The sequence below is a fragment of the Protopterus annectens genome, chromosome 14.part0, assembly GCF_019279795.1.
Source record: "Protopterus annectens isolate FY-2018-M chromosome 14.part0, PAN1.0, whole genome shotgun sequence".
NCBI classification, from domain to species: domain Eukaryota; kingdom Metazoa; phylum Chordata; order Ceratodontiformes; family Protopteridae; genus Protopterus; species Protopterus annectens.
Genome location: NC_056748.1, coordinates 617,656,741 through 617,679,541, shown reverse-complemented (window position 1 = coordinate 617,679,541; position 22,801 = coordinate 617,656,741). Strand labels below are relative to the sequence as shown.

The 22,801-nt window shown below is 38.6% G+C and overlaps 1 protein-coding gene across 5 annotated transcripts in view; it reads left to right on the top strand.

The window, feature by feature from the left end:
• The window catches only part of MYPN (myopalladin), a 2,130,465-nt gene that overhangs the window by 680,326 nt on the left and 1,427,338 nt on the right, over positions 1-22,801 (top strand). For all 5 annotated transcript variants that reach the window (XM_044056370.1, XM_044056369.1, XM_044056367.1 and 2 more), the window contains exon 3: positions 22,605-22,780. In XM_044056370.1, the coding sequence (XP_043912305.1) occupies positions 22,605-22,780 (176 nt within the window). The remainder of the gene's footprint in view (positions 1-22,604; positions 22,781-22,801) is intronic.

Below are 22,801 nucleotides of genomic sequence, written 5' to 3'. Positions count from 1 at the left end.
GATTGGCTTTCCAAAAGTCGATCATATGGTCTCGGCCATATGAAAGTCGACTTTGTGAAAAGTCGACCATGTAAAGTAGACCCATATATATATATATATATATATATATATATATATATGTGTGTGTGTGTGTGTGTGTGTGTGTGTGTGTGTATGTGTGTGTGTGTGTGTAGGTATATATGTATTTATATATGTATATTAATGTGTATATATATATATATATATATATATATATATATATATATATATACACACACACACGTGTATTTTTACATATATATATATATATATATATATATAATATGGATCTATGCTGAGCCATCGAAAGTACATTTTATCGAAACGTACAAGATCGAACTCACTATCGCGAAAGTGCATTTTATCGAAAATGCACTTTCGCAAAAAAAAAAAAAAAAAAAAAAACAAAACGCTAAAAAACAAAAAATAAAACAGTGCTCACGTTTAGGCAGGGGGCAAGTCCCCCCTGCACCCTCCATTTGGGGGGCTGTGCCCCCACACTTTAATATTCTCACTCCAAGATCGCACTACAGTGGGGAAAAGGGAATATTCCCTTATCCCCGCTGTACTGTGATCTAAGCAACAGTTTGCTTAGTTGTACAATCAACACGTACATGTTGATGTACAACTAAACTACATGCGAACAACTATTTGCTTAGTTACCTTTCAGCGAAAGTGCATTTTTGACAAAATGCACTTTCTTGAAAGTGAGTTCGATCACGTACGTTTCGATGAAACATACTATTGATAATAAGACCAGGCTATATATATATATATATATATATATATATATATATATATATATACACACACATATATATAATATATATATATATATATATATATATATATATATATATATACATAAAATATATATGTAAAAAAAATATATATATATATATATATATATATATATATATACATATATATGTAAAATATATATATATATATATATATATATATATATATATATATATATATATATATATATATATATATATACATATATAAAATATATATATATATGTGTGTGTGTGTGTGTAGCTGTAGTTCATAATATTGACATGTCAAATACTGACAAATCAAAATATTAACAAATCAGACTCACAGAATTATGTAAATGTTTTTAATTTTAATGGAGTAAGCTTGCCCCCTGCACCTTCCACAACCCCTACTATATATATATTATGCTTAGGTATCTGAAGTGGTGGTATTGATGAGATTGTTGTGCTGGTCAAAGAGCTTTATGGAGTCGGGAACTTTGGAAAGTCTTTTCTTAGAAAAAAGAGCATAGGCTATTTTTTTTTGGGGGGGGGGGTAAGGAGAAGCTTATTGGAGGTGAGTCAGTGGTCTAGTTCCAGAAGATCAGTTTGTATTTTGGGTTTGGATTGTATGGAATGCTGGGTTGGATTTCTGGTTAAGCATGTCATTGGCATACAAAAGGTGTTGATGTCAAGGGGTAACATATTTAGAAAAATGGAAAAGAATATTGGGCAGTATTGATCCCTGTGGTACACCTTAATGAGTATAGACACTATATAATGGAGAGGACCACATCTTCACAAAGTCAGGACGTCTTTAGCCACTGTGCACTTTGTGTTCCACCATTCCATAGGTTTGAGTCAAGTTAATCAAAATGGCACTGGTAAGACTTCCTTTATCAATGTTGGTGAGTATGTTGTCAGGTTGAGTCCGGACTACAGTCCGTATACTCTTACTTGCCCAGAAGTCATGTTGTTTGTTGGAAAACAAATGCTATTTGTCTGTTCTGTCATTAGATTATGGAAATAGGATGAGATCCATAAAATATTAACTTTATAGAGCATTAAAGCATGAGTCTGCTATGATCTGTTACACTATCAGAACCATGGTGGTGATATATCTGATTTATAAATTTCCCATACCTCCCTGGTGCAATTCTTTTCTATGCCATTTTTGCCCTTATGCCTGCTGACCATTAAGCTTCTTTCCAGCTGGGCATGATTCGTTATTTGCTTATACAATGAGACCTCTCCTGAAGTGATAGGGTTTGACCTCTCCATAGGGTATCTTCCTTCAGGCAGCCATTAGGATGTTTTGTCCCCTCACTAGCATCCTGTCAATTGAGGCTTTTTTAACTTCAGCCATCAGCAGAGGGACATGTGATGTATACCACTGCAGAGGCTCACAGTGCCTTTTTCATACGAGTTCCCACATCCTTGCATTGAAGGTTACCAGTCATCTCTGCCTTAGTAAGGTGAATGCCCATCCCAGGCCTAATACTTGCATCCCAATCCCTCCTCTGAGGAACTTATGCTGTACACAACTAGCTATGTCCTGTCCTCCTGGTGCATGATGGGCACACCCATCTTCCCTGCTACTTCTTTCAGGTCACCCTGGCCATAGTCAAGGTTTTTTATGTCATTGCCTTTGTGGCTGGCAAACCTGGTATAATTTAAATGAGATGTTAATCAGATGAATATACATTTCATTCATGAATCTTTCTGGCACACAACATTAAGGCACTGCACACAAGAGAGAGATGTGTCATAGCACTGAAACAGCTACTTGAAGTATCTTTGCAGGAAATGCTGGCAGTAGAGGGGTAGACAATGAGCAGAATGTGATTTATATGGAACAGGAGTTAGAACTGGCCCTATAATATTATTAAGTTATTACATCTTTATTTAATAAGGGAGGGAAGAAGGAAATGGGTTATCCTGCACAGACATAGTCAAGTTTGATTTTGTAGGGAATAGGAGGGTGGAGGAAACTACTCTGGCCAGTGAATATTATACTGTTATGTAAGGACAGGAAGTGAAAGACAGGTCATCCCCCGACATGAACCTTCAGCTCATTAGATTATAAAGGAAGAAACACAGCAAGGCAGCATGGTGCTTCAGAGGAAAGATTGCTGCCTCACAAATCATGGGTTTGGGGTTCACTCCTGACATTTGGACACTGTCTGTGTAGAGTTTACATGTTTTATTGTTTCAATGTGGGAGTCCCAAAGTGCACTGGTCTCCACCCAAGGCAATTCAGTACTTCAAATACCAGAAGACTACAGATAAGAAAACAGAGGTAATCCAGAAAGTTTGAGTCAAGTCTGGAATCCCTCCTGTGACCCAGAAGGTGACAGGACTAACAAGAAGCAGAGTAAAAAGGATCGGTGCAGATAAAAGCTATCGGATCTAGGAGTTTCCTCTGATACCCTCCCTGAGGGAGGAATAATGATGCCGCGTTGAAGTTTCAAGTATTTTATTCAATTAAGTAGGTAGATGGATGAGTGGTCTTGTTCTAATATTATGGAATTATGGAATCTCAGTTAGCTTTTGCACCTTCTGTAGCCAGCCTGATAGCACTAGGTATTTTGAGGCAGTCTAGTGACAGCCTAAAAACTGTATCGCCACTTCTCAGTGATTCAGCATTTCAGAGTTATACGTATTTACTGAACTTGGAGTCCACATTCTCACCTCAGAACACATTCATTAAGTACAAAATGCACACAGCACAAAGCACTTCTACTAAGCCAATTTACACTGAGATTGTTAATAGAACACTGCATAAGCCTCCAAGGCCAAAGAAATTTCAGCCATTTGTTCACACAGCAAACACCCACCATTGATCTGCAGACCCACAGACAATACAGGCACCTCTAAGAGTCGTAAGGGTGCATACTGTAAGCCCTTAAGGCCCACTGAGACTGTGCAGGAATGTTTTAGCAATAGGTGAATCTATTGTCAAGCATACAGACACAGCCCTCAATGGGCTGAATAAGAACAGGATGACAGTTAACTGTTTTTCTGGAGCCAGGATTCAGGGACAGGACAAGGGCTCTTAGAACCCTCCACCCTTACAAATATAATAATGACTTAATTATGACCCATGTGTGGCTAAATGACCTTAGCTGAACTACCCAGAGATGCCGGCAAAAGGATATGATTGAACCTGTTACGTATGAGTCCAAGACAGGAAATGCACTGATCTTGAGTGGCATTTTACCATCAACAAGAATTATGCCAAGATTTAAAGACACAGTCATTGACTTTAATAATTGGCTATGTAACTGCTGCTATTCTAGGGTATCTAATATGTGTTGACTTGAGACGAGATGGCTGTCAAGCCTTTGCCAGTGATAGTCTGCACCTCTCTTGTCATGGATTTCGCATTCTGGCTATACCTTTTATTTTATTCCATAGTACCTTTTTTAGATACAGAACATCTACTTGACATTCCTACATAGTAAATCTAATTGGTAACACATTAAAGTGGCTCTACTCAAGTCTGTATGCTGATTAACACAAAGTTTACATACATAATTATTTTAATCCCACCCACTCCTACAGAATTGTGGGATACCGGCTTTTAAATGCGAACTCATGAACAGACAAAATTATTAAACACAAAATAAACAGAAGAACAATAGTGTTTCAAATTAAAGCAAGCTGCAATTAAATTCGGCAAAAACAAGAAACAGTATGCATGTTGCCAACTTTTTGAATGCAAAAATTGGGACATTTTTTATCATAACATAACATTTTGCAGGACAAACCATATTCACGATCAGTGAAAAGGCCTGGAATTCACGTACTGTCAGAATAAAAACTCTCTCTTGTAGAATCCTGTTTTTGCAGGATGTAATGGCCCAAACAGGGACTGCCCTGTCCTACTTAAAGTAGAATAGGTGGCAACTCTTCATTCCTTGCACACAAGTAAAGACTTCAGTTATCCACATTCTTTTATAACACTCTTATCTCAACCTCTTTTCCAACCATAATACAGGGTCACAAACAGGAAAACATTCTTATTATTAAAAGCAGAAGTTGTTTTTATACTATTCTATGAATGTAGGCTTATGTCCATTATCTATCAATACATATGCCCTTAACCAGGACTACTCTTCGGGAAATCAGTAAATTTATAAGGGGCAAGACTTAAAATCTGGCAGCAAATTCATAGCGTGGAGCTGAGAATTTTTACAGCAGACGAGCAGTAGAAATAGTTGCATTTTCACAAGCTATGCAGCCTGTTACCAGTATCATCTAAAATGTAACTAAAAATAATGTTACCTGGATGAAACTGAAGGTTTGAATTTGACTACCTCCCAATTCTGTCAGTAGATGACATTCCTCTGACTTTAGGGGCTTACAGCAACTTACACACTAAGCTCCACACAACGATAATTAAGTTCTAAAGCCAGTTCTTGCTTTCCTCTGATCCATTTTGTGAATGACATAAAAAAAAAAACAAAACATAAGAAAAAAGTACTTTTACATAAAAGACTAAGGGTTGAGAACTTGAGGTGGAAGTTCTGCCCGCCCTAAAAAAATATCAAAAAGAAATGAAATATTACATTAGAGACCCTATTCTCCTTGTTCGCATGCACACAGCAGCATTTTTAACCCCCGGAGTGGGCGGATCTAAAGACTTTTGTATGCTTTTTAATACTATTGGTTGGTGGTGCGGCGCCTGTATAACTTGAAGGTGGGTTTTGTGCTTTGCTTGTGGGGTTACAAATATACAGGGTTTTGTGCTTTGCTTGTGGGATTACAAATGCAATAATTTGCTGGAATGAATAGTTACACAAGCAGGAGGAGCAGTTTGAGGAAAGAAGCAGATAAGTACTATCAGTAAACACAATACAGCGGCACTGCCGAATACCAGCAATAAGAAGAGAGCGGCCAATCTCAATACAAAATTTATTGAATTAAAACAGAAAAAAAACATGAATTGCTTTAACTATTTCACTGCGTTTTTTTGTCCTGCAGACTCGGACTTCATGAATAAATGTATTGAGATTGACCACTCTCTTCCAGGTATTTGGCATCGGCAGTACCCTTGTATTGTATTTACTTGTCGCTGCAGTTTCATTGTGGTTTTTGGGCACTGCATTCTCTTTTTTGTGGTAAGTACTATCAGCTAAACCAGGATTTCTGAATGGTGAAAAAAAGTCAAGTACTGAGAGACGGGGAAAAGTTGCAATTGAGTCTTCCAGGGGGTTATCTCACAATAAAGTGTGGCTGAAATAGTCAAAATATGGAGGTTTCAATGAGGGGGTTATGACTCACAGCACCCTTTTGACAGGGCTGGTACCCCACCCTGTTTCCCAACATAGATGGTTGCAAAAGGATTTCCCACCCACTCACTTACAGACTTGCTGGACTAGTGAACAAATACTCCTAAAAGTGAGGAGCCCACTTCATTTGTCCTTTCTGAAACATCTTACTTTGATAGAAGACAGATATTCTGAAAAGCATAGGCTCCAGTACCTGGAGGAAACTGAAGGTTTGAATCTGACTACCTCCCAGTTTTTTCAGTGGATGGCAGTCTCCTGACTTTAGGATTTTTTTATAAGCTGTAAGTGGCTTTCTGATCATCACTGATGTGAATCCGGTGTCGCTGCTCGTGGGGTTTTCTTTCTGTTTTTTTTTATTTTTTCCCTGATTGGTTCATAGAAGATTGTCAGGGTTTCCTATACCAGAATCCACCTTTCAGAGCCTCTGAAAATTGTGAAACATTTGCATGTCACTGGTCACTGGTGCACAGCCTTCTATCCGGTGTCTGGGGCACTGAGCAAAAAGGGACTGCTGATGGCATTTTAATAATAGAGCTTAGTAAAGTCACTACCAAAATGTCTTTACTGTTTTTTTTTTTCTTAAACCAAAAGCTTCCTAATTTATTTTCTCCAGGTGGCAGATCAACATCCAGAAACAAAGTTTCTGATACCCTGTTGAAAACTAAATTAGGATTTAAAGGGGCCAATCGGGAATTCGTGGCATCCTATTATTTTGAGCCCAAAACCTGGAACTACCGAGTAATTCGGTACAGTTGAGAGGTGTGATTGTGGTAGCTGATTTTGCATGAAGAGTGATGGCTGTAGGGAGGTTGGGTTGATTCAAAGATACACTAAATGTGTTTGTTGAAAGTCAACAAACCATGCAACTCGCATAATAGGCAGCTGGTATTATAATGACAAGAAAATGAGCAATAGTATTAAAATGAGGGCAGTCACTGATGCAAATGAGGGTAAACAATATGGTGCAGTGATTTATAAACAGATGTTATTTCCAGGGTTTTGACCACAGACAAATCTTGGAGTTATGGGAGACAGACCACAAAATGTACAAAGTAGCCACCAGTAAATATCTATATGCAAGAGGCTTTCATCACTGCCAGTAATCATGGTTGGGTTCTTTGTCACTCTTAGCAGTGACAAGTCACCCATCTGTGATTAACATATCATGCCCTTCATGACACAGAACTTGTGAACTACTACAGTGTGGCTAGAAACACCATGTAGGAGGTGTTGAGATGTATCTCCATAATGTGCAGGCTCAGGGGATGCACAGAGTACATATCCATTTGAACATCAAGGTATATGTGGCTTTGAGAATACTAGCTACAGTGACCTTTCAATGATGAGTGAGGGACACAATGGGTGTATCCCACACATTTACCTCAAAGATAATCCACCAATTCCTTGATACCATGCTATAGCATGTGGAAGAGCATATGTAGTTTCCATGTATCACTGATGATAAATGCAACACCATATGGGCTTTTTATGGTATAGCTTGTTTTCCAACACTACAGGGGTTTATAGACTGTACTAGTAATACACTAAAGCCTCATCTGGGGAGCAGAGGCAAAGATATATCAGCCATAAAGGATTCTAGTTTATAAGCTGCCATATGGTTTGCAATACACAGGGTATAATATACTATGCATCTGCAAGTTACCTGGGTAGTGCCCTTGACTCACACATATGGCACATGTGCAACTTCTACCAGAGGTTTGTGTGGGGTGATTTTTCCCTATGGATATCATATGCTCAAATGGGGTGGGCCACAATGTCAGGTATCAACAACAGGGAGAGTGGGTTTGTGTGTGTGTGTAGTTGAAGTTTACTGCTGTGCATATTTGTGTGTGTCAGTCATGGGCAGTAAATAGGGGAAAGTTGGGTAGATTGGCCAGGATGGTGTGATTCCTCCAGTATTGTGCAAGTGTGTGGTAATGGACATTGTTTGTGTGTGTGTGTGTGTGTGTGTGTGTGTGTGTGTGTGTGTGTGTGTGTGTGTGTGTGTGTGTGTGTGTGTGTTTGTTGGGACACAGCTTCAGAAAATGATGCAACACTGTGCTGAGATCTGGTGGACAGTTCCAGGGCATTTGTAGGAGATATATGTGACTGTGCACATTGCCACCCATAGGGCTAGCCTCTCCTGGGAAGATCACAGGCATGATCCACACAACACAGACAGGAAAGAGTGCTCCATGAGTTTTAATGGTGGCTAATGCTACTAGTGGTCTCCGCATGAAGATCCGCTTCATATGTACATTCCTGTCACCCTATAGTGCACTGAACACTGGCTGGGGGTGTGGAAGTGGTAGCAGTGTGGGTCTAGGACCACTCTCTCTCCCTTCCACAGTGAACTTTCCCATCAGACATAGAGGTGGCCCAACCATGGGAAGTCCATCTTCTGTGATGTGAAGCTGCACAGGGTCACCTACTGTGTGCAAACATTCTGTGCAACATATCAATGATGTTGCAGTTGTACCCCATGCACTCCTTCAGTAAACTGTATACCACCCTAACCAACACAACTATGCTTGTGTTGGTGTCTGCTTGTCCCTGCATTATGGCTTTGCTGAAATGCTGAGTAGTTGCCGTAGGCACATGGGCGCGTGCACGCACACACACACACACACACACACACACACACACACACACACACACACACACACACGCGCATATGTGCAAATGCACACAGACACACACACGCACGCACACACATGCATGCACACGGGCAAACAGACAAAGACACACACACACATACACACACACACACACACACACACACACACACACACACACACACACACGCACACGCACACGCACACGCACACACACAGGCACACACACAGACATGCAGCTAGGGAGATATGGCATGCCTGATCACTGGCATATTGTCCTGAGATGTTATCTGCATGCTGTTTGGAGCTTGTGGCAACCAAGGGAGACTATACCACTGGTAATGATACCATTACCTGAGCAGATGGGTCTGAATTTTCCTGTCCATGGAGTGTCATACTTGGTTACTGGTGTGGGTTAAGCAGGTACAGAAGCTGTGTCTGTGGAATGGGTTGGGGATGTGACCATCACATTGGCCAAATTTACTACCAACACTGTGACATTAGATTATACTGGGATATGGATGAAATTGTCATCACAGCCAGACATTTCTCTGACATCAAGCTGGACTCTATCCATGGTGGAAGAAAAAGATAACACAGCACTTCTGAAAATACTAGAAAATTAATTACCCAAACAAAGCAATAACCCTTCAACAAAGTCTGCAGCCCACTGAATATAGTACTACTACTTAGAGTGGTTCAAGAAAATAATGGGTAACATACCTTAGGCATGTAGCCTCTGTAACTGAATCTCAATCATTCCTGTTAAGAGGTCATGTGTGTTTGTTGAATCAAGTCACGGTGAACTACTATTGCAAATAGTAATCCATGTTCAAATATGCCCACCTGGGTATCATCAACTGATAGCATGGTATCCTGTTTTTTCCTTGGCAGTGATGTCTGTCCTTCCACTGTGGCTTTCAGAACTGTCTGGAATCCCATGCAGAAATGTCAGGAACTCCTCCATCTCTTTATGGTGGCTCAGTTGGTACCTTCCTCCCATGGGTTGTCCTCCTTTCAATCACACAGCACTGGCAATGTTGTTGGCATGCTTTCTGACTTGAGGAAATGTTCAGTTGTGGTCGTCGTACTGATGTTATATACTACATCCCACCAAAAGCCTGATCAGGTCTCTCATGACGAGACATCCAATGACCACAGAGACTGATGGCCTGAAGCAGTATATCATTCCCTGCATGGGACAATTTGCCCTTTCTGTGCTTCCCACATTCATGCACAATACTGAAATGAAAAAGAAATAGGCCTAGAAGATGTGATATGATGTGTTCATACCCAAAGTGCTCCTACGCAGCCACACAGTCAATGAGGCAGAGATGGTGAGACCCATATACCCTTGAAATATGTAACAAGGACTACCCACAGTGAAGTGTGTAGTGTCCATATGTGTTATTCACATGGTGCAGGGTTAACTAATTACTCTGGAAGATGACACAAAGTGCACAGATGGCTGTGTGTGTAACTACATCTGGTATTTGTAGGTGTATAGGCCACATACGCCAACATAATTCCATCATACAGTCTTTGCATATCAATAAATCCAGTGAAGGCAACACTGACCCTCAATAGGCTTTGACTGCCACTATTTATTTATTTAACCTATTAACTGATGTTATGTGGTTCACTGTATCTGGGCAACCTCCACTGTCATCCAGTTATGACAGTTAACATCAAGCATTATGTGTATGCATCCCTCAGGTAGCTTGCAACAGGTCATCCCAGAAGATGCATATGCAATCTCCCTATACTCTGCACAGTTACCCCACTAGGTGTGTTTGTGTGCAGGCCTTTTCACTCCGACCTCCCCATAACACCAAGTGAAGCGGCGCAGGCCTGACATATAATGCTCTGGCGCATAATTATGAAGATGATGATTGTAAGTGTTACAAGGCCATAGAGAGCAGAACCCTTCACCAGTTTTTCAGTGAGTTCACTCAGGTGTGTGGATTGAGAAAACTATGGAATCCATAATGTAAAAAGATAACTCCCGACAAGTGTAATCTCCCAGCCACTTTAGTAATTCTTCACATACATTTACAATATCTGTAGTACATGTCGATTAGCGGGAGTAGTTTTGTGTGTATAGACACAACCTGTTAACTGTTACAGCCTGGATGGCAGCTGAAAAAACATCCATTGTGTTTATGCTTTTCAACTCTGCTACTTGTGAATCCCCAGTAAACAAAACCCACAGTAGTACACTCACAGCAACTTCCACAACAATCCCAGCATAAAAGCAGGTATTAGGTATACGACTCTTACAGATGAATATGCCTCCCCAGCACACATAACCCAAACAGTACTGCAACAGCTTCTGTTATAATGATCACCCAGTACAGCAGCTCTTAACACTGTCATATCAGTCATAGGTGCATAGGTTCATAGGTGGTTACTGGGGTATTGACCCGAAGGTCTTTATATGCCTAGCCATTTGTAACCTAAGATAAAGGAACTTGCCAAAACTCAAGATCTTAGTTAGCAATGACTGCCCATATCTAGGAGGTTCATAGGTACAATTCCCAGAAGGAATTTACGGTTTCCCATCCAGTCAACCAGGCTACACTTAAACAGGGTCATAGAGGGGCTCTGTTTGATGTGAATTGGTAGCCTATTCCAGAGGAGTGGCAGAAGATGCCAGATGTAGTGCCACACATCATCAGTAGGTTGAACACTCATTTCTTGGCCTACAAGTAAGAATGCACATTAGCACAACAGAGCACTCATAACTGTTGTGGATTTTATTGTCCAAGTACCTTTCCATGGCATTAGATTTTCAGTCAATGTATACAGTCACCACCATCATGGCAGCATTGTTGCCAGTCGAAACCAGCAATATAAACAGTTATCTATAGTAGCACACTGTCATTCATGAAGCACCAGATAAGTACAACAACACAAAATGAATAAAATACCATTCCCCACTTATTACACTTCAGATACCCCTGCTTCTTGAAGAAATCCTTACCCTTATTGCTTGTAGAAATCCTTGAAAATAATTGTCAGCAAAGCTGTCCTTGTTTTTTAGCCATTTTTTGTGGTAGTCAGCAGTGCTTTATTGTGCAGTTTTGAAATGTCTGATTAGGTCCTTATACTTAATGAGCCTTATTGTAATAAATGTTTATCTCACTGTGCAATTAACAAATGTCATGTTAAGAGGCTTGCTCAGTGACATGAACTCTCACTTACGAAATACACTGAGCATACATGAGTAGCTCAATGAATCCTTTAGGGATGTGGGAGGAATATACTGCACTTCCATAGCCAAAAGAGGTGCTGAAGAGCAAAATTGCTATCACAGTAAGGCATCATAATACTTGGACACTCTATGACCTTGCTCTTATCCTAACGCCATGTGTTTCAGTGCTGTGCAATGGTGGCAAATGTGACTAGTCACACTATCTAGCTGTCAAATGTTGAGCATCATATATTGACACCATCAATGCTTGTAATCATGAGAAGGCTACCATAGTTCCCCTAGAATGTAACCTGAAGAATGGCCATGACTTCCAAAGACACCAATGTTGGCAGGGCTCCCAGGTGCTATCCTAAGGAAAATAAAAGCATCCTTTTCCTGCTTCATAGGAACCACTGAGAGCATGTGACTGGGGACTATTATGAGGGTTCCTAGTATAAAGTAAATTCCTGAAACTGTCTTGTCAGGCAGTGTCTGATGTCACTGGTATACTACCACTCTAGTGAACATTGCCAGCACCACTACAATGACCTGCAGAGGTGCCATCCTAATTTTCTCCACTAGATGGAAGAAGAGGCCAGAATAAGGGCCCCAGTGATATACTGTAAGTGTGAAAGCCTTATAAGTGCCTTTTTATTAGTCTAATTATACTGGACATTTAATTAGTGGGTGCTGTACTTCTCTTTATTGTTTAGCAGCTCGGGTGGAGATCCTGGAGAACACCATTCCTGTTCCAGAGGAGGATGGCCTGCTAGCTGATGGGATCAGTGTGATGTCATTTCCTGTTATGTAGAATTCTTCATTATTACTGCCACCTTTCTGTGACCACTGACAGAGTTTGAGTGCTTATCAGTACAAATTTTGTTTTAGTTTGTTAAAGTGTCGCATATTACCATTACCATGGTTTCCATATACATCAGTGAAAGTTGTGAAGTATTTTATTATTGAATTTAAACTTAGGACTGACACATGCTATACTTTGTATAGGTAAAACCGAATCATTAGATCTCATTTCAGACTAAACATGTAAATATATTCATACCATGTTGTTCGCACATATACAGAACACACATGGTTATATGTTGTTGGTTATAACCAGAACAAATTTTGGATCATCCACTGCCACCCTGTCATATTGTCACTAAAACCTTGGGTGATTTTAATGTATATAATTTTTCCAGCAATGAAATTAAGTCAGAGCATTGCGATCTGTTTGCCAAAGGGTTTACCTTTGTGCCCTCACAATCCCTGGATATTGCCAGTACTTTAATGGATCTGAGAATTTACACACATAAACTAAATCTGAAAATTATTTTTAATAATTCCCTTTCTGCTTCTTTCGTCAATCCTTTGGCTATATCTAGCACTTATAACCTTCCACTCCACCCTGTGGTTCAATTATTCAAGAACATTTGTGAACGTGACATATGTAATTCCAAGTTCTCAAATAGGAACACTAATATAAATGAAGAAAGCTTACTTGATGAAATAAAGGTTTTTGCGCATGCAACTAAAATTATGAAACCAGACAAGGGGGAGGGGTAGTTCTAATGAACTACGATGATTATAATGAGAAGATGTTATTTATTTTAGAAGGAAAAGCGTACTCAAAAGCTTCTCTAAATGAGCTAAATGTGTCATATAACAAAATAAGAAATGAACTACAAGATCTTTTTATTGAAGGATCAATTACTATTGATACACTTAACTACTTATCAGTTCCCTACCCCGGACTATCTGTAATGTTTGGACTAGCAAAATTACACAAGGATCTCACACAACCTCCTATGTGCCCCATAGCTGATTCTAAAGGTTCTATCACTCACCCTTTGGCAAAATATTTGGACAATAAGCTAAAAGAACATGTACTTAATGAAATACACATTTGTAAGGACTCCTGGAGTTTTTTAGAAGCAATTGATAGATACCTATATGTTTATAACCATTGGCATGAAGGATTTATAATCAGTAATACCCCACAATACAGGGTTAGACTGGTTCACAGAATACCTTTTTGAGAAAGGTATAGCACACTTTGATGTTCTGGTTTATGTACACTTGATGGAAATGGTTCTCAAAAACAATTTTATACTTTTTAATAAGGAAATATATTTACAGCAAGAGGGAGTGGTCATGGGGTCAGAATGTGGTGGGCTATATGCCAACATTGTGGTGAAACAATGGGAGAAAGAATTCTTGTTCCCCTCAAAGTATTTTGGATATATCAAGTTTTATACCAGGTTTTTGGATGACATGTTTACTTTATGGGCTGGACCTAACGAACTTGTTAATGATTTTATTGCATGTATTGGAACCACCACTGATTTCTTAAAGTTTACACACAGCAGTGATTGTAATATGATTTCTTTCCTTGACATTCTTTTACTCAAGGACTATTATGATAAGAAGTTCGTTTCAAAGATTTTTAGAAAAAATACTTATTCTAACTCTTAACTGCATTATTCTAGCACACACTCTACGAAACAAAAGAAGGCTATAGTTAAATGCCAATTTGTATGTGCAGCATGTATGGTATCTTTAATGGATGAATTTCTGAATGAATGTGACATGCTGAAAGAAATGTTTCTAAGAAGAGGTTACCCTCACAAATTTATTATTAACATTATGATTGAGGTTGTCAACAAAAGGGGGAGAGGTTTTTACCTCCCGTTACTTTCTGGTGATAGTACATCCATTATCTCATCTTCATCCAACATTCATGACATCAGCATAGTGGAAGAAAGTAGAGATTTTAAAACCTCATTTATTACTGTTTTTACTGATGAGAGTTTCATTTTAAAGGATATTTTAATGAAAAACTGGTCCATTCTTAAACATGAAAAGAATATTAGATCTGTGATAGGCTCAAAACCTACTATTGTGTACAAAAAAGGAAAGAATTCAAAGAACATTTTTAAAACTAGGAGCCTGCTCTTTCACCAAAAACCTGGTTCCATGAATAAGTGTGGTAGATGCAACTACTGTAAATTTGTAAAAGAAGGTAATATATTTTGTGTCAACAATGAAATTAAGACCAGGCAGAAATATAACTGTTGTTCTGAGAAAGTAGTATATTGTGCTATGTGCACTGTCTGTCCGTGTTTCTATGTTGGCAAGACTGACCGGAAGCTGAAGAACCGCATCTACGAACATTTATATGATATTAAAAATACTAAAGACACCAATGCACTAAGTAAGCATATAATGGAGAACAACAATCACAAATTTTTATTCTTCATTATAGAGTGTATTAACGCTGATGTTAGAGGAGGAACATGGTCACTATTGTTGGAAAAAAGATAATTATACTGGCAGCTACACTTGAATGCAGGGAACTGACCAGGCTTAAATGAAAATATTTCAATCAGCTCCTCAGTGAAATTAAAGGCATTGAAGAGGTAATATGACCTCCCAAATAATTACTGTTTAATATATCATGTTACATACACAGATATGACATTGTTATTTTACATGGTTTTAAATGTTTTTATTCTATTTATTACATACCATCAGTCTTTTTATAAATTTGTAATTTCATTTTTTATATTTAATGTATTTAACTTGTATTTATATTGCTGTGGGGATTTTGTGTCTTCCAGTTTGTTGCTATATTTAGGATTTCATTTTATCTTATTTTATTCATCTCATGAATATTTAATGTAAAGTCATTTATCTGCCCTAATTAACTTTAAATTATGTCACTTCCTGTATGGTTTGTATAAAAGGAAGTATCTATATTTTAACTGTTGTCTGATGAAGTCTAGATTACCTAGACGAAAGCGCTTATCTATTTTGTTCCTGTATTTATATACTGATTCAATTAAAGTGGTTTTGTGATTTATATTTATATATATTTATTTGTTCCAGTTAAAGAAGAGTTTATTGGGCTTCAGTGCTTGTGCATACATTTTCCTTGCCTTGTGGGACTTAGTTCGTTTTTTCAGCATTTTGTGATTTATACTACTGAGTCATCCATTTTTGGTGAGTGGGTCCAATCCAGCTGCTTCGCTTGGGCTACTTTTGTTTTTTGGACTGGTTTGTGCTTCTGTTTGACTTTACCATGCTTATAGGTTGTACATAATTTTTGTAGTGAGATGATCACTTCTGTCTTTCTGCAGGGCATGTTTCTGGGTGGCTGATATGCAGGGTGGTCATAGGTTCATAGGTTGGTACTAGGCTATCGGCCCTAGGGCCTATACAAGACTAGTCATAACAATTTCCTGGCTATTTATTCCCACAGTATTTACTTCCCTGGACCCCTGTCTAGTAGAGTGACTGATGTGATCCCCGGGGGTAAATTTCCTATCTCCCATCCAATCATCAAGGTTCCTTTTGAAGAGGGCCAAAGAGGCGCTCTGCATGACATATATGGACAGTCTATTCCAGAGTCTGGGGAGTCTCTGGGTCAGGAACCTATCCCTCCAGCATGTTTTGTTTATTGTGATGACAAGGTTTAGACCCCTGGAGCATGCATCTCTGAGGGATTGGGATTTCTTTAAGTGTAGCATGTCCAACAGCTCTGGGTTTGACATGGCCTTGTATGTTAAGCAGAGATTGCCTCTGAGTAGACGATATGCAACAGAGTATAGGTGGAGTTTTTTTTAGACGGTCAGCATAGGGCATCTGCTTTAGGCCTGGATTCTTTTAGTGAGACATTTCTGCGGCCTTTCCAGTTGTTGCAGATGTCTTGACATGTACATACCAAATGGGGCATTGTATTCTATAAAGGGTCTAATAAGGGATGAGTACAGTGGGACAATGACCTCCTTTTTTTTCTGAATGAAAAGCCCTTAATGATGCGATGTGCCACATAGAAGGATTTCCTGACTGTTTTGGCGATGTGGTTATCCAAGGTGAGATCACTGTCCGCCTGTGTCCCTAAGTCTCTTATCACACTTTCAGTGTTTAGTGTACTGCCACCTATGTGGTAATTCATGGGTACATGTTTTTTCCTAAAGGGGATAACTATATATTTCTTGGCATTGAACTTCAGGCCATGGCTCTGCCACCAAGCATCTGTTTCTGTAAGGCCCTTTTGTAGAATATCCACATCATTTGGGGATTCAATAATGGCTTCCAGTTTGCAGTCATCTGCAAACTTTGTTAGTCAGAGTTCCTTAGTGTTGGCCTGTACTTCAGAGAAGTAGATGCCAAACAAGAGCGGTCCCAGGACTGAACCCTGAGGTACTCCACTTGTAACTTGTTTGGAGCTGGATTTGGAGTCGGCTACATTTACAGTCTGGGTTCTGTCAGTAAGCCAGTTGGCAACCCATCGAGTGATGTAGAGATTAATGCCCAGCTTAGTAAGTTTATCTATGATTCCGGAGTGGAGGATGGTGTTGAAGGCCTTGATGAGGTCCAGATAGGCTGTGTGGACCAATTTACCCTTGTCCACGGCTCTGGAAGACTGATTCGAAGAAGTCAATCAGGTTCAGGAGACAAGATTGGCTCTTCATGAACCCAAACTGCGTGGGGTCCAGTGTTTGAAGGTTGACAATGTCTTTGTTTATAAGTTCCATGATAATACATTCCATGGCCTTGCAGATCAGGCTCATCAGACTGATGGGGTGGTAGTTCCCAGGATCCAAAGTGGATCCTCCCTTGTGGAGTGGGATAACTGTAGTTGTGCACCTCTCAGTGGGCATGAAGCCTGAGGTGAGGCTATGATTAAACATGATACTTAGGTGAGGTGCCAGTTCATTTTGTAGTTCATGTATACACAGCCTGGGATGTTGTTTGGTCCCATGGATGCTGTATTCTTAACTTTGGAGAGTGCGTTATTTACCTCTGTGGCCATTATTACCGGAATTTGGCAATCTTTCAGTATTGAAATGGCCCCTTTAGGGGGTGAGAGGGGATGAAGTTTGCACTGAATTGATCTGTCATTACATCCCTATGCTGTGCACACTACCCAACTCAGGGTATATGTAGGAAGGTAGTGGGAGTCTTATAGGAGTGGTGGAAGTGGGCATGTTTGGGTGCTTATCATGTGGGAGGCCTAATGTGTGTTAGAGTTTGGGGTATCTGTCTTGGGTGGTGGTGGTGCAACCCTTGGCAACATATTGCCCATTCTCCAAAACCATGCCACCTGCCATAAAAGTGTTTATCTTCCTGCAGCCATGATATATGTTCTGCTATATAACAAAAAGTTAGTCTTTGCACAGCAGCTGATCATAACTAATTACTTTGTGTGTTCAAAATAGGTGTATATATACATATATATATATATATATATATATATATATATATATATATATATATATATGGTGTGTGTGTGTCATACCTCTTGGCTGTCCAGATTTTTGACTCATATTTTTGGCCTGTTCCTTATTAAAGTTTTGTTTCTCTGGCAAATCATTGAGGATTGAAGTCAGAAATTCGTAAACATTTGCATTTCAGACTTCATGCCCTTTAAAAAAATTCATAATAATGTAAAACCTGTTAATCTAGCAATGTTCTAAGTTTATAAGAGCAATATTTAAAAATTGCTCCTATTTTTGGGACTTTGTCCCTCCATTATTTATGGCTTCGTCTGGATTTTAGGTTATAAGATATTGTATATGTATATGTATAATTGGACAATTGAATGTGGTGTGTGTGTGTGTGTGTGTGTGTGTGTGTGTGTGTGTGTGTGTATGTATGTGTACTTGCATGTTTCCATGCCTGTGTGTGTGTAAATTTGTAACCAAATAATTGTATGGCGTATATTATGTGATCTTTGTATTGTATATATTCCATAGTACATCTCTACTTTAAAATAATTAGACCAGTATCTAAAGAGTACATTTTTTGAATTATGTCACCATATAATCATAACCGATTTCTGTCTTAAGTGCTGTTTTTATCTTTAGAATGGAAAGGAACTTAAGCAAGTTACAAAGGAAAGAAACAGCAAATAAGCTAGCAAAAACAAGTAAATTAAATTTTATGTCACTGAATGAAGCGCTGCTTATGCACAAAGGCAAATCAAAAAGAGGCATTCACAGTAGAAAATCCATTTTTAAGTGTATTTGTTTGGCAAGTATGTCTGTCCTACATGCCATGACAGGTAATTTTAGTCTATGTCTTTATAGTGTGCTCTTATGTTGTGACTGTGCACATTACTAAGAGGAACTTTTCTCTGATGGAATGAATCAGCTTTTAATCTTGCTGTTTTTGTTTATTACCATCTAATATGAGACAGAGGAGGAGAAATAAAATGAGCTGTTAAAAAGCAGTAAATAGTGCTTCCTAAACAAAAAAGACACTAGTAAGTATGCAGTCAGCAAGACAGAAGACGATCAAATTTGTTCAAATATATTGCTGATAGATGTAAAGTATAGTATTTCAAATGCATATGTTTGTGTTTAGGCAAAATGTATCTCCCAGAGAAGTGCATGTCAGTCTCCCGCTCTCTCTCACTCATGCACAGACAAAAGACACACACACACACACACACACACACACACACACACACACACACACACACACACACACACACACACACACACACACACACACACACACACTCTTTAGGCCAGATTCCAAATAACTGACTGACTTACTCAATTACTTAAACTGCATTGTATATTGGCCTTGCACTGAAGTATGTCACTCAACACTGAGTGCAGGTATCTTGGAATCTGACCCATTGCCTCATTTCTATACTCCATCCTACTGTAGTAGCTAATTCCAGCACAAAACCTCTGTTTTATTAAAGTTAATAAAAAGTTAATAACAGCATGTTTAGCAATGTTGCGAAGAAGATTTGGGCAGACCGGAAGAAAGCAAAAGGAAATTAGGGCATCCAACAGAGGTGGATGGATTGTGTGAGAGAAGACCTGTGGCAGTCAGGCATGACTGTCAAAGAAGGTAGGAGAGTGGCACTGAATTTTGAGAGATGGCGACAGTTGACACAACACCCCATCCTCATGCAGAAAATAGGAAAAAGAGGGTTGATGATGATGACTGTGGTGTGTTGCATTGTTATTTGTGGTTTATCACTTTTAATTATATAATACAAGTAAAATCATATCTCTGAGAAAGAAACCTCTGTTGCACTGTAAACAATGATTGTTAATCAGGATATTTAATATAATATTTTTTTTGTACTTTCCTTAGAAAACAAAAACTATATAAACCATTTGGGCATACATTTTATAGAGCAATTTAGTTGTAATACTTTAGCATTAACAGCAACTTAAACATTAACTGATATGCTATCATATCTATTAAGTGTTATCGGAAGGCACTGACTAAGCATAGTTAGAAGCAAGAACAATGACAGTAACAGGCTTATAATCAGTAGCATCCATGACAAATTACTACTATTAAAGTGCACATTCTGTTATCTGGAAATGTTTCTAATATTTGAGCTCACAGTTGTAGGGTGCTAGTTACAAACAGGGTTTGTCAGAAAATTTGACAAATTAATTATATTATGAAATGACCGGTGTGTTCAGCTTTTATTCATTTCACTCACTAATCACCTATTATCACTTTATGAAGGTATAAGGTAGAAAACTCCTGCATCAGATAAAACATAATGAAATCATTGCTCAGTAGACATCTTGCATGATTAGATAACCATTTTGTGGGTGGAATGATTAATGTATCATGAGTTAGAATGAGAAAGTATATTTTCTGAGTTACATTATCAAATCATGACATTGTTTATTTACACATACATATATATAAAATAAAACATTATTTTTCAGGAGCTGAACATACTGTGCCAGAAGTTTCAATTTATATTATACTCTCTCAGATATCTCGTTCAATGTTTTGCACTTTTATCCTCTCTTGTCCCACAGTTCAGTATTTGAAATTCTGAGGATGTTTCTTTACCAGTGCAAATAGTGAGTCTACTTTAGATAATTGAAATCCCATTTCACTGACTTTCATTTCACTGAGACCAAATCACCTAAATTTCACAACAATAACAACTCATTTCACTGAATCTTATTTCACCTACAGCTTACAATGCTAAATTTTAAAGGACAAAATGGGAAACCATAGACAAACACACTCACAAAACTAATGACTACCTCTTTCCACAACTTAAAAAGTAATTACTTATCCTCTTAACAGAAACCAGACAATATAACCAAACTAAGTGAGGAGCCCCCCCCCCCCAACTATGTATACTAATTCCAGGATCGCACTATAGTGGGGAAAAAAGCATATACTTTTTACTTGCCTCACAGTACTCTACACACTGCCAGGGTCTATATTACGTTATCGAATACCCCTAACATCGAACACCATAACACCGACACACATAGCCTGAACCGCAAATCCATCAAACCCCCCTAAACCGCAAATTTTCAAATCTCGAACCATCATAGTTGGCCAACACCACCACACGCTACATACTACATACCCAAACATAATAAATAAAAGATATACATACACAAACCAAACCCTACTTCTAACCCTACATTAAACCTTACATACACTACTATCTATGCACTTACCTTAACCCGCACCCTAACCCTAAGGTCCATAATTATTGCACACTTACCCTACAGACATATACCCAAACAAAACAAATAATCCACACACATACAGTTAACAAAACCCTACTTCTAACCCTACACTATACCTTACATACATTACCTATCTATACACTTACCTTAACCTGCACCCTAACCCTAAGGTCCGTAACTATCGCACACTTACCTTACGGAGCTATACCACAGACGGGCCAACCATCACACTTCGACATTTCGTGTTTCGCGATTTTGTACGCTCGCCGTTACCGTAGTTGATGCTTTACGTGTCGGTCTTCTGGTGTTCGATGTTACCGGGATTCAATAATGTAATATAGACCCCACTGCCACTACTGCTGGGAAGTCTATAACTTACAATACAGTGAAATGAGATTCAGTGAAATTAATTTTCAGTGTTTTGAAAATTAGGTGATTTGGTCTCAGTGAAATGAATTCCAGTAAAATGGGATTTCAGTGATCTGAAGTAGACCCCCAATAGTACTTATTTGCATTTATATTACCAGTCTTTTTGCCAATGTTTTTGTTCATTGATAGCATTTCAAATTCTCATGAAGTCTAAATATGAGTTTTTGTTTGTCAGCTTACTATAAAATTTAAATCATCTGATAAGGTTGTTCTTGTTTACAACATTACTAATAAAATCAAAGAATTCAAATTCTAGAGTTACTGTACAAGAAACAGAACATTTTATAATATATGCCTTCTTTAAATTGTTTTGTAAATCACACATACTTCAGACATTATTAAATATAGCTCAAATAGCACATGCAGGACTTAAATGAAGAAATTAAAGTGTTGAAAGCTGAAAATGCACCTAGCCAGAGTCTTTGTAGCACATACTCAGAATATGGAACACAAAGCAGAGTAAATGTACATTTAGCTAATGTCTTTACATGAACTATGGACAAAGGCAATTTTTCTGCATTTCATTGAGAACTGGCTTTGTTAGTTAGCAGCCCTGGATCTATGCCCACTGTACCTGAGGGAGTTTCACTTCCATTCTTCCTGCTGCTTTACATGAGATATTATAACATACTTAAGTTGTTATAAGCCTTGATTATATATTATGGAACTACAAATATGTCATTTGTCATACTGACATTTAAATGTGCCTGAGGAGTCTTGCTGTAGAATGTAGGCAGATGTTCTTCCATTAGATAATTTACTTCTCAGTGTTGTATCCGTCCTAACAATGGCATGATCTTTGTTTTCAGGTGGTATTGTGAAGGAAAGGAGCTTGAAAACTCACCAGATATTCAAATAATCACGTCTGGACAGAAGCACTCCTTGGTTATTGCAGAGGCCTTTGAAGAAGACACAGGACGCTATTCCTGCTTTGCTTCTAACTTGTACGGTTCAGACTCAACCTCTGCTGAGATTTACATTGAAGGTATTGCTGATACATTTTTCC